At 38.6% G+C, this 14,715-nt stretch overlaps 1 protein-coding gene across 1 annotated transcript in view; it reads right to left on the bottom strand.

Annotated features, from left to right (window-relative positions):
- Nucleotides 1-14,715, bottom strand: part of RXFP2 (relaxin family peptide receptor 2) — a gene marked incomplete at its 5' end in the record, with an annotated part of 56,725 nt that overhangs the window by 6,407 nt on the left and 35,603 nt on the right. Inside the window, 7 exons of the mRNA XM_059378239.1 lie at nt 1,292-1,702; nt 2,323-2,552; nt 5,171-5,242; nt 7,341-7,412; nt 7,520-7,591; nt 10,876-10,947; nt 12,407-12,478. Of these exons, the coding sequence (XP_059234222.1) occupies nt 1,292-1,702; nt 2,323-2,552; nt 5,171-5,242; nt 7,341-7,412; nt 7,520-7,591; nt 10,876-10,947; nt 12,407-12,478 (1,001 nt within the window). The remainder of the gene's footprint in view (nt 1-1,291; nt 1,703-2,322; nt 2,553-5,170; nt 5,243-7,340; nt 7,413-7,519; nt 7,592-10,875; nt 10,948-12,406; nt 12,479-14,715) is intronic.

The raw sequence follows: 14,715 nt of genomic DNA, 5'->3' as shown, positions 1-14,715 counted from the left end.
CAGTGCCCCAAGTAGTGCCTGGCCTATACCAGGTGCTTAATAAATCCTTGATGAATGAGTGAATATAATGTAGTGTGTGTGTGTGTGTGTGTGTGTGTGTGTGTGTATCTACAAAGTGTATCTATGCTAGGAAGAGCTTACAATATCCATGAAAAAATAGCTATAGAACAGATAGTATGTGAAGAGTATTATTAAAGTGGTGCTAAGAAAGTGTATTTCTCAGAAGAAGAGAAGGAATAGATGAAGAGCTGTGACTGGTGGTTAGACCCAGTGGGTGCTGGGTCACTGCAAACTCATTGACGATTGACCTTGAGAGTAGCAGGAAGTCACTGAAGGTCTTGGAAGGGGAAACAGTCTTTTGGATATTCAGGTAGGGAACAGGTTACCAGGAGAGAGAAAGCCTCCAAGGCCGAATGACAAGTAAGGGCTAATGTAATAAACCTTATTTATAAGCCCTTGGGGGTTGAGGTAGTGAGGTTTTACATGAAGGTGCTAGTAGGTACAGACTAGAGGAAATAGAAGGCAGAGGCATAGTTGGATGAAAAAATTATCCAATGTAAAAGAAAGGATGATAGAGCTTATTGACCACTTTGAGGAGTAGAAAAGATGAGAAAAAGGGAATTAAAATGATAATACTCCCCTAGTTAAAAAATGACATGGAAATTGTCTTTAAGCAGGAGGGTTACCTATTAGGCAATAACAAATGCTTTTTTCTAACCTTAAAGAGCTAAACTTCCCATTCATTTTTTTTTTTTTAAACAGAGGAAGTAAGATCTTTTAAAAATTAGGGGGAATTAAGAAAACTGAAAAGTGAACCATTTTATTCAGCACTCTTACATTGTTGACTTTAGAGCTGCATTTACCAAAGACAATAAACATTCTTGGTATTTCCATTCCAATAATCTCCTGCCAATGAGTTTCCAGAATTTTATTATTATTATTTACTTATAAGTCATATCTAGATTGTAAGAATAAATGATTTCAGATAACTTGGTGGGGTCACAGTTCAAGGCACTAAAGCTCAGAGTCACGGTGTGAGAATCAAAGGGTCTTACAGATAATAAAAGACTATCCAGAGATCTTGACAGTATGCTTTTGTTTCCCCTACTAAATCTCTATAGTTAAACGTTTAATAAAAACTATCAATACTTAGTAAGAACTTTTCTTTCAAAAAGGACCCAGTCTGGAGTAAAACTGTTTACTTTCTGAGGTGGACAAACACACCTTTGCTAAAATTTCTGGTATTTCCATCAGAATTACGTTGGTTCAGAAAATGAGAAATATAATTTACCTAGGAAAATTCCAAGAGAATACCCTTTGCTTCCAATATCTTCCGTTTGGTCATAATACAGTGGGAAACATACGCCATTTTTTCCATAAAAGTTTCCAAAATAATCTTCATTCCAAAATGGAATCACAGCTATTAAAAATCCCACAATCCAGATGCAAATGAGGATGACTGAGGTCTGCCCTTTTCCCGGACGGATGTTACTGAAGGGAAAGACAATGACCAGGAACTTCTCCAAAGTCAAGTATGTCAGGAGCAGGACGGAGACTTCAGTAGATAGCATGGCCAGGAACCCCATGAGGCGGCATTCTAAACTCTCCATCCACAGCAGCGCATACTTCTGATATTGCCCGCGGTATTTTATATCAAAAAAGCCAATGAAGAACAAATAAATACCCATCAGGCAGTCTGCACCTGTTAAAGAACCAATACAGTGTCTGTTGGTAGTTTCCAGCGTCTCTGTTTTGGTTTTTTAATTAGGTCTTCCTCCTCCTTCTTGTATTAAACGAACTAATATAAACACTGACAACAGTCTCTAAAGGACAAGGACTTCAGGAAAGTTCTCCTAATTCTAAGGTCTTTGATTTATAGTTAAAAAAAAAAATGGCAGAGTGTGTGTGTGTGGGGAGGTGGTAATTTGTGTGGGGCAAGCTAGTTTTTGAACAGCAAACAAATAGTACTTGCATAGTTAATAAAGAGAATGTTTTCTGGGCTTGAGGAACATGGGTGCTATCGTCATCAAACGTTAAACAGAGTTTAGTTTATAATCCACAACCTGTCCTCCATAATCTGTCCATTGATTGATTCATTGGCTCCCTGTTACCCCATTTCCAAGATAAATAGCGGGTGCTGGGTCACTGCAAACTCATGCTATCGAAAACAGAGAGCCAAAGAGAACAGTAACTTCATACTTAGAGAAAAAGCTGTACAGCTCAGATAATTTATATTAAGTGCCATTGTTGAAGGCCAGTATGTATCTTGTGCACAGGTCACAGAAGACATCCTAAATCCATTTAAATAGGAAACATACTTACAACAAAGGATTTTGATGGACGTAGCGTGAGTCGTATTTTCAGCTTTAATGAAAGATCTCATGCCAATGACAAAAAGATTTCCAAAGCAGGTTATGAAAGCTATAACCCACACAAATATTCTGAGGATATTGTTAGCCAAGAGGTCCTCAAATGAAGAAATGCCGTCAGTCAAGGGCATACATATGCGGACATGGGGAGCATAGGAGCAGTATCGAAAGTTTGTGAAATAACTAAATTCAAAGGGAAAAAAAGAGTCACTTTACAGCAATGACAGAGAAACTACAGTTGCCATCCCGTATCAGAGCTACCGCTCTGTCAGGTATGCAACTTCACTAGGCCTGTTTATTTTTGTGTAGTAGTGATTATGCAATTATAGAATTCCTCATTAAATAGGACGTTACTCTAGGCAGTGTGCTTCTTGGGAAGATGAAGAACCCTAAGGACACAGAAATTCCGTGTCTTGACTTGAGATGAATTGGGGGGACATGAGAATGTGAAGTCTCCAGGACTCCATTGTCCTCATCACATTGGATGATTCTCTAGGGTGTTATAAAAAGGAAATTGTCTTTGTTACACTGATCTACAGCAAACACTCAGGGACTTGGGTTTGGGATGTAAAGGACCTATAGCAGCTCACTGAAAACATCTCTGTCTTGTACTTTGTTTTAAGTATACTCACTTAACCAGCCTCTTTCTCCCTGACACTGGCAGGAAGGGAGGGTCTCTGAGACTAGGAAAACTCAGTCTCACGGGAGCTAGGAGAAGAAGCAGATTTCATACCAGGGCCTCATAGGGCTTAAACAATTTCTAGAGGCAAATATAGGTTTGTGTTGGATCTAGGTGTATGGACGCTTGAAATGTTTGAATTGGGAGTTCATGTGGCTTATTGCCATTCTCCAAACCTGTGTGTTTAGGCTTCCCCCACCGCCCCCATAAAACATATTCCATTTTTGTTTTCTCATACCATCTCTTGTAGCTCATTTCTCTTCGTCTAATCCTTTTTTTTGCCATCTCCCCATTCAGTTTTGAGACTAGCAACGTGAACTAGCTTTACTTGGCCGTGGACTCAAGGTCCCTGCGGTTGACTGGCTGCCCAGACCCACCTCACCTTCCCTTCCTTCATTGTTCATTCCATTCAGGCATATTGGCCTTCTTCCAATTCTCAAAGGAGCCAGGCTCACCCCCCTCTTGACACTGCAGTGCTTTTGCTGTTCCCTCTGCCTGGAAGATTCTTTCCCTAGACATTGCCAGACCTGGTCTCTCCCTGCATTCAGGTCTGCTCAGACATCACTTCTCTCTTCGACGTGAACCATCTGTATCCTCTTTGGGTCCTTTCATCTTGCTATATTTTTCTTCACAGTGTTTTTTCACAATTTATTTGTTCACTTTCTGTTTCCCAAAGCTAAATGGAAGCTCCATGGGCAGACACTTCTGTCTCCTGTTTGTCCTGGGTTCTCAGATCTAGAACAGTGCCTGACACATGGGAAGTACTCAACAAATACTTTCTAGGTGAGTAAGTGAAATATGGAGAATTTAGTGCTGGGCTTGTCAGGTAGAGAAATAGGGGGCAATCATTGCCCTCAAGCAGCTGACAGTCTAGCTTCCTGAAATCATCTATCCAATTAAAGGAACTTGATATATAATTGCCTTTTTATCTTCTCCTTGCCTGGAGTCTTTGGCACACACTTGACTTAACCTCTTTGTTCCTTTAAGTTTCCATTATGTCCCCTGTCTTCAGATGGACCCACCTTGGGTCTCTTGGCTATTCATTCTCTCCTCCTGCTGTGACCATGGCACTGGTTGGCAGGTGGAAGGGCAGGGGATTATGAGGTGGGGACATATTTCAATAAATGATGGACAAATAAGTTGAATAACTAGGTCACTTAGTAGGGAAATAACCAACTTAACACATTTTCTGTTAATTGTTCGGTCCTTCTTGACCTCAACCCAAGGTTCATATTTTAAGTGACGCCTTCTCTATCAAGTTCTGAAAAGGTTGAATTTCTCTATTCTAAGAGGACTTCAGATTCTACCCCCAACAGTGAAATGATAGCCTCATTAAGTAAGTATCTACTGGTGCCACAGAAAGAGAAATTATGAAAAACCATGTGGATATGCATTAAGTACTTGTCTTTTAGTAATCACACCTACTGCAGACTTAAACAAAATGTTCTCCCAAAAAAGCACCTTCACACCAACCATTTCATCCACTTGCTGCACCCAACGTGTAATCTTACACCGAATCCTCCCTATTGTTGTGGATAACAAGGGTTAATTTTTGAAATCATGAACACATAGATTACACAGTTGATAAAAATGAATCATGTCATAAACATATATATTAACACAACTTACACAGTGTACTTTAGCCAAATATATTAAAGTGACATCAAAAACTACTATAAAGATTAATTACCTCCATTTTGTAATGCACTTAGTAACAGTAACAACACCTGGAATTTATATAGCACCTTTCTTCCTAAGGGCTCAAATCTTAGAGCAGCCGACTGCTCATTCATGTGAGGTGAATTAATGTTTCCAGGTCTCCTGAGTACCATTTAGCCAGGGACTTCATCTTGTGTAATGTGTGGCATTCTGGTACCCTGATCTCTTATTGGGCCTCAATTGGATAAACAGCGTGTTTCCAGAGAGAAGTGTCATTCGTGTCGGCACATCATTATATTGAACTCTATTTGAACAGGGACCAAAGGTGACAAAATTAAAAAGTTCTCAATAAAAAAACTTTTCTTGCATATAAACACATTGCAGTGATACATTAGACAGTTTATACTAGAATATTGGCAATACTTGGCCATGCTTACTTCTCCATTCTTTCATACATACATACATGTGAGAAAGATTCGTCATGGGTTGAAACATCCGTGTGTTTATATTTGGAATCTCTATCCTTTCCAGGTCTCTGGAAAATATGCACAATAGGTTTCATGTTTTCAGGACTGAACTTTAATAATTGCATTGTGTGTCATATGCTAGATACCATACTTCCAAGTCTTATTACCAGTCCAAATTAGGATGAAAGTTTTACAGTAAGCTATCCTAGAAGATCGCCATTTCTATTTATGACTACTGTAAGTTGGAGCTGATTTGGTCACTTCATATGCAGAATTACATTCTAATAGAACATTCTCATACATTTCTTTGATTTAAAAATGGCAGTGGTGATTTGTGTGATCATGAAATTGGCTGCCTCGTTTGATTTTATAGACCACGCCATGTGAGTTTTAGAGGCTTTCAGACAGGAACTCGTATTTCCAACCTGAGAAAATCACTGAAGTAAGTTTTGTGAGAACCTGGATTTGAATGGAAGCATAATGCCTTTCCTTCCTCCAACCCTATGAGATATCCTGGAGGGCTCCAGTGGGAACCCCTATATTCCTCATTTATCCAGAAGCTTCTTCAAATACAGATTCTTTGAAGACTGTTTAGGGTGGCATGAATTAAGGGAGTCTGTCATGTTCTCAGGAAACAGATGGAGAGAGGAAAGTCTAAGAAAACGGAAACATTTACTTTTAAGGTTTATTTTGAAAGATGTTTGATTCTCACTCAGTTTCTTTTTTGGCTGATCTGAATAAGGATTTCTTGACATGGTTCTGAGTTTTCCTTTATCCATGGAGTCCTTCACAGAACTGCCTTGTTCTTTGGCAGTCAGAAATGAAACCTTGTGGAGCAATTATACTCCAGAATTGTCCCAGGGCCTCTTCTGTAGGAAACTCTTGAGTCATTTTTAAAGGATTTGTTTCCCTCGTCTTTCTTTTGCCCTCTGGCTTTCTCCTGGATTCACCACAGTTTTCGCTCTACATGGATTGTGTGATTATTTGATTAATAGCCACTAGTCTCCAAAGGGGCAGAGGTTACTATATCTTGGGTGCCCAAGCCAGTGGTATGGATAAATTGGTGACCAGCAAATGTTTGAAAAGTAAATGTGTAAATGAATTAAAAAAAAAAAGAAATGAAACAATAAAGAAAAGTGTTGGGTAAATTGTTTCTAATTTGATTTTTAGAAAGGCATGCTATGATAGCATGATAATTTAGCTTTTAGAATTCAGTGTGCAGTAAGTGAAAAATCATTTTGTTCACATCCTAAGGCCTATTTTATATGAAAAAACAATATGCTATATATATATATAACATATTTAACAAATAACATGTATATAACATATAACACACACATATAACATGTATATCATTGTTCTTTTTTTTGTATTCTTGCTTCTTAAGAACAGGAACCAAGTCTTTTTCATCAGTGGGTGCTCACCTATACATATTGAAAGGGAATCTAAATCTGAAATTAATTTCCAAAAGAAAACTATTTAGCAAGAGGAAAAAGTGATATTAAAGATTAGTCTTTAGAATTAAATGAACAAAAGCTTTAGGCTGTGGTCACGTAACGTGTATGTCCTCTGCGTAAAAACAAACAACAAACTTGAACCAAAAATGGTTATTTCTGGGAAAGGAATGAGGAAGTTCAAAGAAAAACTGGCAGAGTTCTTGATGGTATTTAAACCTAATACATTTGAAATTTAAAAATACTAAACAACATTAAGTGCCTGAATATTCATATTGGTGGGATAATTTTTTTCTTTACTTTTGAAATATAGAAAGCATACACCATAGATCAATATCAAGGAAACTGTTGTAGCAAAGGGGAAAAGAAAAAGCAAGCAAGTCTTACATAATTGTTTTTTTTTTTTTAACCAGTTTTTCAGTAACCAAACTACAGAAAATTTAATTTTTTGGGAGGATTGCAGGTTGAGATTTTTCCATGTAAATCTGGTATAGGTAACTTCAAACAAAGAAATGTTCTTTAAACATATTGGATGGTTTTCGTTGTCATGCAGCACATACTTGATGATAACAATGATATTTACAACTGTCTGATGATACATGTTCAAGTAAAAAGCTCTCTGTGTATAAAGCACCCATTTAAAAATAAATGTGGTTCTGAGTAAAGTACATCCACTAAAATGATAATCAACATGTCATTATATTTCACTTACAGAGACTGAAGTTGTTTAAGACTTTCAAACTGGTTCTTGTGGAGATACAAAAGAGGATTGGACGACAGATTCCTTTTGTACCATCAGAAAGAGGGAGGAAAGAAGCATCAGGATGTTATTATTTTGGAAGCTCAAGATATTGCCATTTAAATCTGATGATGGTGGGAAAAAGAACTCACAGTTTTTGTAGAAGCTTCAGGTCTTTAAAGATGTGAGGTGGTAGCTCCATTATCATATTGCTAGACAGGTCCCTGTTGATGACAGTGAAAACCCAACACAGTTACATTGGAAATAATTGACAGGGTTATTACTTCTTACAATTATCATCATCCCATTTGATGTAACAGAAAATATGATCTAATTTAACCCACCTGATAACTTGTTACAAAACAAGGCTGTATGAGACAGACAAATGGATATGTTTTCCATCACTTTCAGACATGTGACATTTTGCTCATCCAGTTCCTGTCTGGAATTTCCTCTCAGTCTCTTTCCAACACATTCCAACCTGGCTTCAGTGTCTACTTTGGGTAATTTTCTCTGTTTCAGGTACTCTCTGTACACTTCAATCATTCATTATTTCTTTGACTCCTCTTTGTTTCAAGTATGTAGTATCTTGTTTATCCAACTGTATTACAAGCTTTCTGAAGCCAAGACCTATGTCTTCTACTTATTCTGCATTCCAGATAAGACAGGATTGGCCACATATTATCTGCCCAGACACTTTCAAATGAATAAGTTTGCACATTTTAAATCTATTTTTAAAAAGATATTAAAAATGTAGAATGAAATATATTAGGACTGTCCAATCCACGAAGAATCATAGGGAACTGCTTCTGTAGAATGTAGAAAAGGATTTGCTCATATCAGAAGGAATCAGGACTCTTCAAGGGTCCAAAATATCCTTCTGAAGGAAAGATGTTCCAAGGTGAAACAGACATGCAATTGCTTAAGACTCAAGCAAAAGATCTTATCTATTTTTGATGTTTTGGAAATGCTAATGAATATGTGGAAGTTATGAATAACTAAGACTCACGTCTCTTTCTAAAGAACCTTACAATTAGAATAAACAACTAGATTATAAAACAAGGAAGTAATGAAGTAAGTGCTATTATAGATATACTGATAAAAAATGGAGGAAGGAGTTAAAAGTCAGGAACTGTTTGAACAAAGCTTTATGATTTTCATAGCTAGTATAAAAAAAGAACAGCTTTTTAGGTGAGAATTAAGCAAGATCAGTGAAACAGAAACTTGAGATTTAATGACAACTTCTGGAGTTGGCAAATGGTCCAGCATGGGTGGAGGATGGAAAGCATAGCGAGATACAGAGGAAATGAATCTGGAAATGAGCATGGAGACAAAATAGAAGGGCCGTGAATACATTCCAAGGCAGAACTTCCTTGGATAGTCCAGGGCTTAGTACAGGCATCAGAACCAAAGAGGATGCTTATAAAAAGGGCACATTCCTGGTTGTCTACTCCAGAACTATCACCTCAGAATCTCTGGGAGGGAGCCTGGTAACATGGATTTAAAGCCAGTATCCCTCGTGATTCTTCTGAACATTAATGTTGAAAGCTGACAACAAAGAGTGAGAATATGAAGCAGGAGAGCGGCATATTATGCTCTGGTTTATGGGATGATGGTTCTGTCAGAAGCATGAAAAGTCGGAGAATCAAACAATGGAGACCAGGCAGGGGGCTTTGGCCCTGGACCACATGAAAGCTGATGAGGGCTTAAGGGGCTCAGGGGCAGGTCTTACCATCTGATAGGACATGAAATGTAAGGAGGTTTGGAGGGAAAGGAAGAGGCTTCAAGCCCGGCTGCCAGGAAGGATGCCATACTGCTATGATAGTAAGTTCAGGGAAAGAAGCTGGCGGGAGGGAAGGGTCATCTAAGAATCCATTGTAACAGATTCCTTTTCAGGTGCTACCATGGTATTCAAGTGTAGATGTCCCGCCAGCTGGGAGTTCTGATCTGGGGCTGCAGGTAAGACAGGACACCTGGGTCTAGAGCAGAAGGGAAGCCACAGGTATGCAAGGGTCAGAGAGAACACAACAGAGCAAGATGATGATGTCTTGTGCGGCTAGAAAACACCCTGCTAGTGTTAGGTTGAAAAACTAAGTGCAGCCTTTTGGAAGAAAGGACTTTAGTGGCCTCACCTAAATGTGCTTTTCCTCTCCAGCAGGGTTTGTTGTCATGAAGGCATAGTAAAATTGTTTAACATTTTTGTAAATTCTGGAAGTAAAAGTGTCTTGTTCAAGTTAGTTCTGTAAACTGAATTTCTTGCTTTCACTTACTGATGAGCAGTGGATTGGAATAGATGATTGGTGATGTTTTAAAAAACAAGCTAATATCTCTTAATCAGGCTCTTTTTTGGGGTGGGGGGTGGGAACGTGTGTGGCTCTGCCTAAGCATAGGATGAAAAGAGGATCAGAATATTTTTCAAAATGTGGACTCCATACCACTGTTTCCTTATGTTTGTAACATGCTCGTGTGTGTCCTGGGCTGCTTGCCTGCTCTACCCTATATCCCAAATCCCTATTAACCCTCTAAAGTCTCATCAGGAGTGCCCTTGTGAAGAATGAGTGAGCGATTCTGAGGGAGCTGCCTTTCACTTTTTGCCATAAAATGACAATATTTTTAGTTCTAATGCAGTGTCTTGCACATACTAGGTACTTAGTAAATATAGGTGGATTTGGTTTGTGATACTTAAAAATTCATTTGAGTCAATTATTCATGAATTAGTTTTCAAATTACTCTTCCTATTTTCCACAGTACTTCTTGGATTTTGAAGTGAGATATAAAGAATGGGGGAGAGATTAATTAAGAAATTAATTTCCATTTTTAGGCTTCATACCAGGAGGAGTTCTGTACCCGAGTCATGCCCCTTTGTAATGTAACAGACTTAGTTTTAACTTCTAGTGATACACAGTTATGGGGATAGCAACAAATTAATAGCAAGATAGATGCTTTTAAACGTTTTAGCTCTACAAAACCTATTTGAGCAGAAAAAGTTACATGAGCTCTCTGAATATTTTTCAATAAACCCGATCATTCTAGACATTTGTGTTTGCTTCATCAGCTCTGCAAGTCATAATTTCTCAAGGGATAATAAGCATCTTTGTTCCTTTGTTCGGTCATGATTAATATGATTTCAGTCAGTCATTCATTTAGCAAGCAAGTATAGTTATTGAGAATTAACTATACTCCAGCCATTAGAGATAATGATCCTGGAGTTTAAGGAGCTCTGGAAAACTCATTTGCTTCAAAACACACACACACACACACACACACACATACACTCACCCAAGAAAACAGGGAGAGAAATTAGAGTAGGCTAAATCCATATTAAGCCCAGTACTTGATTTTAATTTGCTTTTGACTTTAGGATAATGTTGATTTTCTTAATTGATTTTGAATATCCAGGAGTCTTCAGGATTTGGTTGCCACTAGTGAAAAAGCAGCCTCCCTCATCACTTAAATTTATAATCTTGGAAGAAGCAATCCTATTTTCCTAGTAGACAATGCTACTTACAGTTCTCCTAAATTTTTTAATGAAGAAAATGTCTTCTCTGGAACAAAATCAATTTGATTTCTAGGCAGAAACCTGTAAGACATGGTGAGAGTCAGCACTGTTGGTCTGTGTCTGCTGTAAGAACCAGTTCTCATTGGGAGATGCCACTGATCCGGGGGTAATTCCACAAGGCCTCCTTTGAAATCTCAAAGTAAGGCTTGTTCTGGTGTGGAACTTAAGGCAAGAATTTCTCACCAAAGATATCCATGTGTTCTCTCTAGGAAATGCTGCTGTAGGTAATTTGAGGGACTGAGTGTAGTCTATGAAGCTGCATTTTGTTTGGATTCTGATTAATTCAGAAAATGTTCATTTCACAATATGCACACACAGATGTCAAATTTGTTAATTAATTAGAGGATACTTTGAGAGGATTCTTGTATAAGGCACATTCCTTAGGAAAATGCCAGAAAGAACAAAGCTTAAACAAACCCCATATCAGTTTCTGGGGCCACAAATGTATTTTAAATTGGATGGTGGTGGGGAAGAGACTGGTTTTATATTTTCTTTGTCTAGAAATGGAATTCTCCAAGACATACAGTAAAAAGAGGGGGTCTACCACTAGCTGCTTTACAGAGGTGTTAACAAATGAGATAATGAATGTGGCCGTGATTCAAACGCTACATGGAGTTATAAAATAGAAGGTGTCAGTGGAATTTGTTTGGTTTACCAGGGTATGCTCTCATTATCTATGAGAAAAGGAATCAACTCTTTGCATCTCTTCAGTGGGATAGTCCTTCTTTAATCATTAAATATGCTAGTCTGCGGTCTGATTGATAAATACATAGACTGGCAATAACCTCATCTCTTAGTTCATTGAAAAACAGTGGTTAGACGACTACAAAAAACTAAACTCCAATTTTTCTTATCCAACCACCTGTGCAACCATCAAACATTACTAACTGCTTACTACATGTGGAAACTATGATTCAATCCGAAGCAAAATTCTTGTGTTTTTACCAGTGCAAATGTGCCATAGCCGATCCACGTGCGTAACAGTGCCCCCACTTCAAAAAACATAATCAGCAATCAGAATCACCAATCAGAATCTTTGGGAAATCAGAATACATTAGATATTCTTCCCTTAAGAATAAAATTATTATTTTTTCTTTAGAGAGAAAGAAGAGACATCAAGGGATAATTGCTCACTGGCAGTAACAGCTAACTGTGGTATAGCTAACCGTTTTCACACACATTATCTCATTTCCTTGGTGATCACAGTGTTAGATGCCAGCTCAGCTGAGAGGATGCACGGAAATAATGATTGCCCTCAGCAAGAAGGAGATCAGCTGGAGACCTAAATGCTGGGCAGCTACATTGAAGGCTGGGCCCCACCATCAAAATCGATAAGTCTGTGTGTACATTTTCTAGGACTGCAGTTTCAGACAGAGGCTGTAAACAAAACACGACTTTAAAATTCCTTGTCAGTGTTTTCTTTTGACTTCCAAATCTATTGGGTTTCCCCTTGGTTTACTGATTTCCATTATATACTTACAGCACTGTGAGTGAATTACATGACAGAAAAGTGGAATTCGTAAGATATTTTATCCCATTGCCTTCCAAATCCCTAAAAGGCATGGAGAAGAAATATTTTCAGTGTTTTTGCACAAATCACATGTCTACAGGCACTTTTGTTGATATAACAGTTCTGAACTTTATATTTTACCTCATTCCAATTTTTATGTTTTCTTCCTAATCATTGCAGGGTTAATGATATAATTAATATTATGCTTCTTTTCCCTTTCCAGTTAATGTTCAAACTTAATAAAATTGAGGGAAAGGGCAGCCCAACATTTTGTGAGTGTCCCTCTGTGCTAGATTCCATGCTATTAATTAACATTACATTGCCACCATAATAGGAGTAACCACCATTTATTAGAGTTTTACAGTGTCAGGTACTCTTCTGAGTATATAAAAGCACTCCTGGAAAGTTGGTATTATTCCCTCCTCCCCCTGTTCATTTACATATGAGGAATGTGAGGCTCTTGGGAATTCACTTAATTTCTGGTCACACAGCTGGTAAATGGTAGAACTGACCTTCTAACCCAGGTCTGTCTGTATCTAAAGCCTAGACACTAAAGCATGGCATCATAGACCCTTATAATCTCACATTCCTCTGACATCACACAGATACTTTGGTCTCTATTTTGCTAAAGGAGAAAATCAGGCAAATTTATCTTCCAGATACCGAACACCAGAGTCAGGATATGTATCCATCTGCATGATGGAAAGCAAATGCTCTTTCTTTTATTTTGTTTTTTTGTTTGTTTGTTTGTTTGTTTGTTTGTTTTTGGTGCTGAAACCCAGAAATGAAATGACCGGTCTTTCTACCATGCTTCTGAGAGGCTACTGCTGAGTGTCGCGCTGCCCCAGTGTGGCTGGGACAGCCCCCAGCATCACCTGGGAACTCCTCAGAAATGCAGACTCTCAGGCTCCATCCCAGTCCTACTCCAGGACTGAGGTCTTCGTTTTATTTATTTATTTATTTATTTAAAGATTTTACCTATTTATTTGACAGATAGATCACACGTAGGCAGAGAGGCAGGCAGAGAGAGGAAGGGAAGCAGTCTCCCTGCCGAGCAGAGAGCCCCACGTGGGGCTCGATCCCAGGACCCCGGGACCACGACCCGAGCTGAAAGCAGAGGCCTTAACCCACTGAGCCACCCAGGCGCCCTGAGGTCTTCGTTTTAATTCCAGTATAGTTCACAGACAGTATTATATTAGATTCAGGTGTAAGATACAGTGAGTCAACACTTCCATACAACCCTCCGTGCTCATCCCAAGTACCCTCCTTCAGCCCCATCACCTATTTCCTTCATCCCCCGACCCAGTTCCTCTCTCTCTGGTCACCATCAGTTTGTTCTCAATAGTTAAGAGTCAGTTTCTTGGCTTCTCTCTCTCTTTTTCCTTTGCTCATTTGTTTTGTTTCTTAAATTCTACCTATGTGTGAGATCATATGGTATTTTTCTTTCTCTGACTGATTTATTTCACTTAGCATGATACTCCGCCCACATCGTTGCAAAGGGACTGAGGCCTTAACTAGTCCTCGTATTGTCTGAGATGTGTGCTAACACTGGAGAAGCACTGGTGGAATTAGTGCATCCTGCTAGTGATCCCTTATGACAGGACATCCCACCATCAGGGAGCCCCCACCTTGGGAGCACTCGAAAATTACCTCTCCCAGCAGTTCCAAAGAAGAAGACAGAGGCAGCTTTCTTGCTAAGTCTCTTAACTTCTTTTTATTGTTTGCTTCCTATAATCTTCTCTGTATATGACGATAGCTATTTTGCTGATTCTGAACATTTCTCAGGTTAACATTAAAATCACAAATTCTTTTGTCCTTCCCTTTTAAGTTTTATTTTATAGCCATCCAGGTGGTCTTGTAGGAACTTGATATTTTTTTCAGCCTTAAAATACTGTGGTTAAAATAATAAACACTGTACTCTCTTTAAAGTCCAAATATTGTTAAATGGAATGGGAATAAATCTTTTTACATTTTGCAAGTATAACAGTAAGGATTTAAGAGTATAGCCCTACTGATGGCAAGTGAGGGAGGAAAAGCCTGGCCAGGTCAGACTTTTTTCTGTCTCACTGGATTTTTATGGGACCGACCTCTCAGTTCTTTGTCCTCTTGGTTTAAAGGCCCTTTTCCATGTGTGATCAGACAATGCTACGAATGATAAATTTTTACTGGGTGTAAAAATTTCCCCCTAGTATTTGAGGAAGCCTAGAGTGACCACGAGTATGCCAGAACCCTGAGTTTTGACACTGGTTTCTGATCTACTCTTGGTTGTTGATGTCCAT

This window comes from Mustela nigripes, chromosome 15 (genome assembly GCF_022355385.1).
Source record: "Mustela nigripes isolate SB6536 chromosome 15, MUSNIG.SB6536, whole genome shotgun sequence".
Lineage (NCBI taxonomy): Eukaryota > Metazoa > Chordata > Mammalia > Carnivora > Mustelidae > Mustela > Mustela nigripes.
This window is presented reverse-complemented; position numbering and strand designations above follow the sequence as displayed.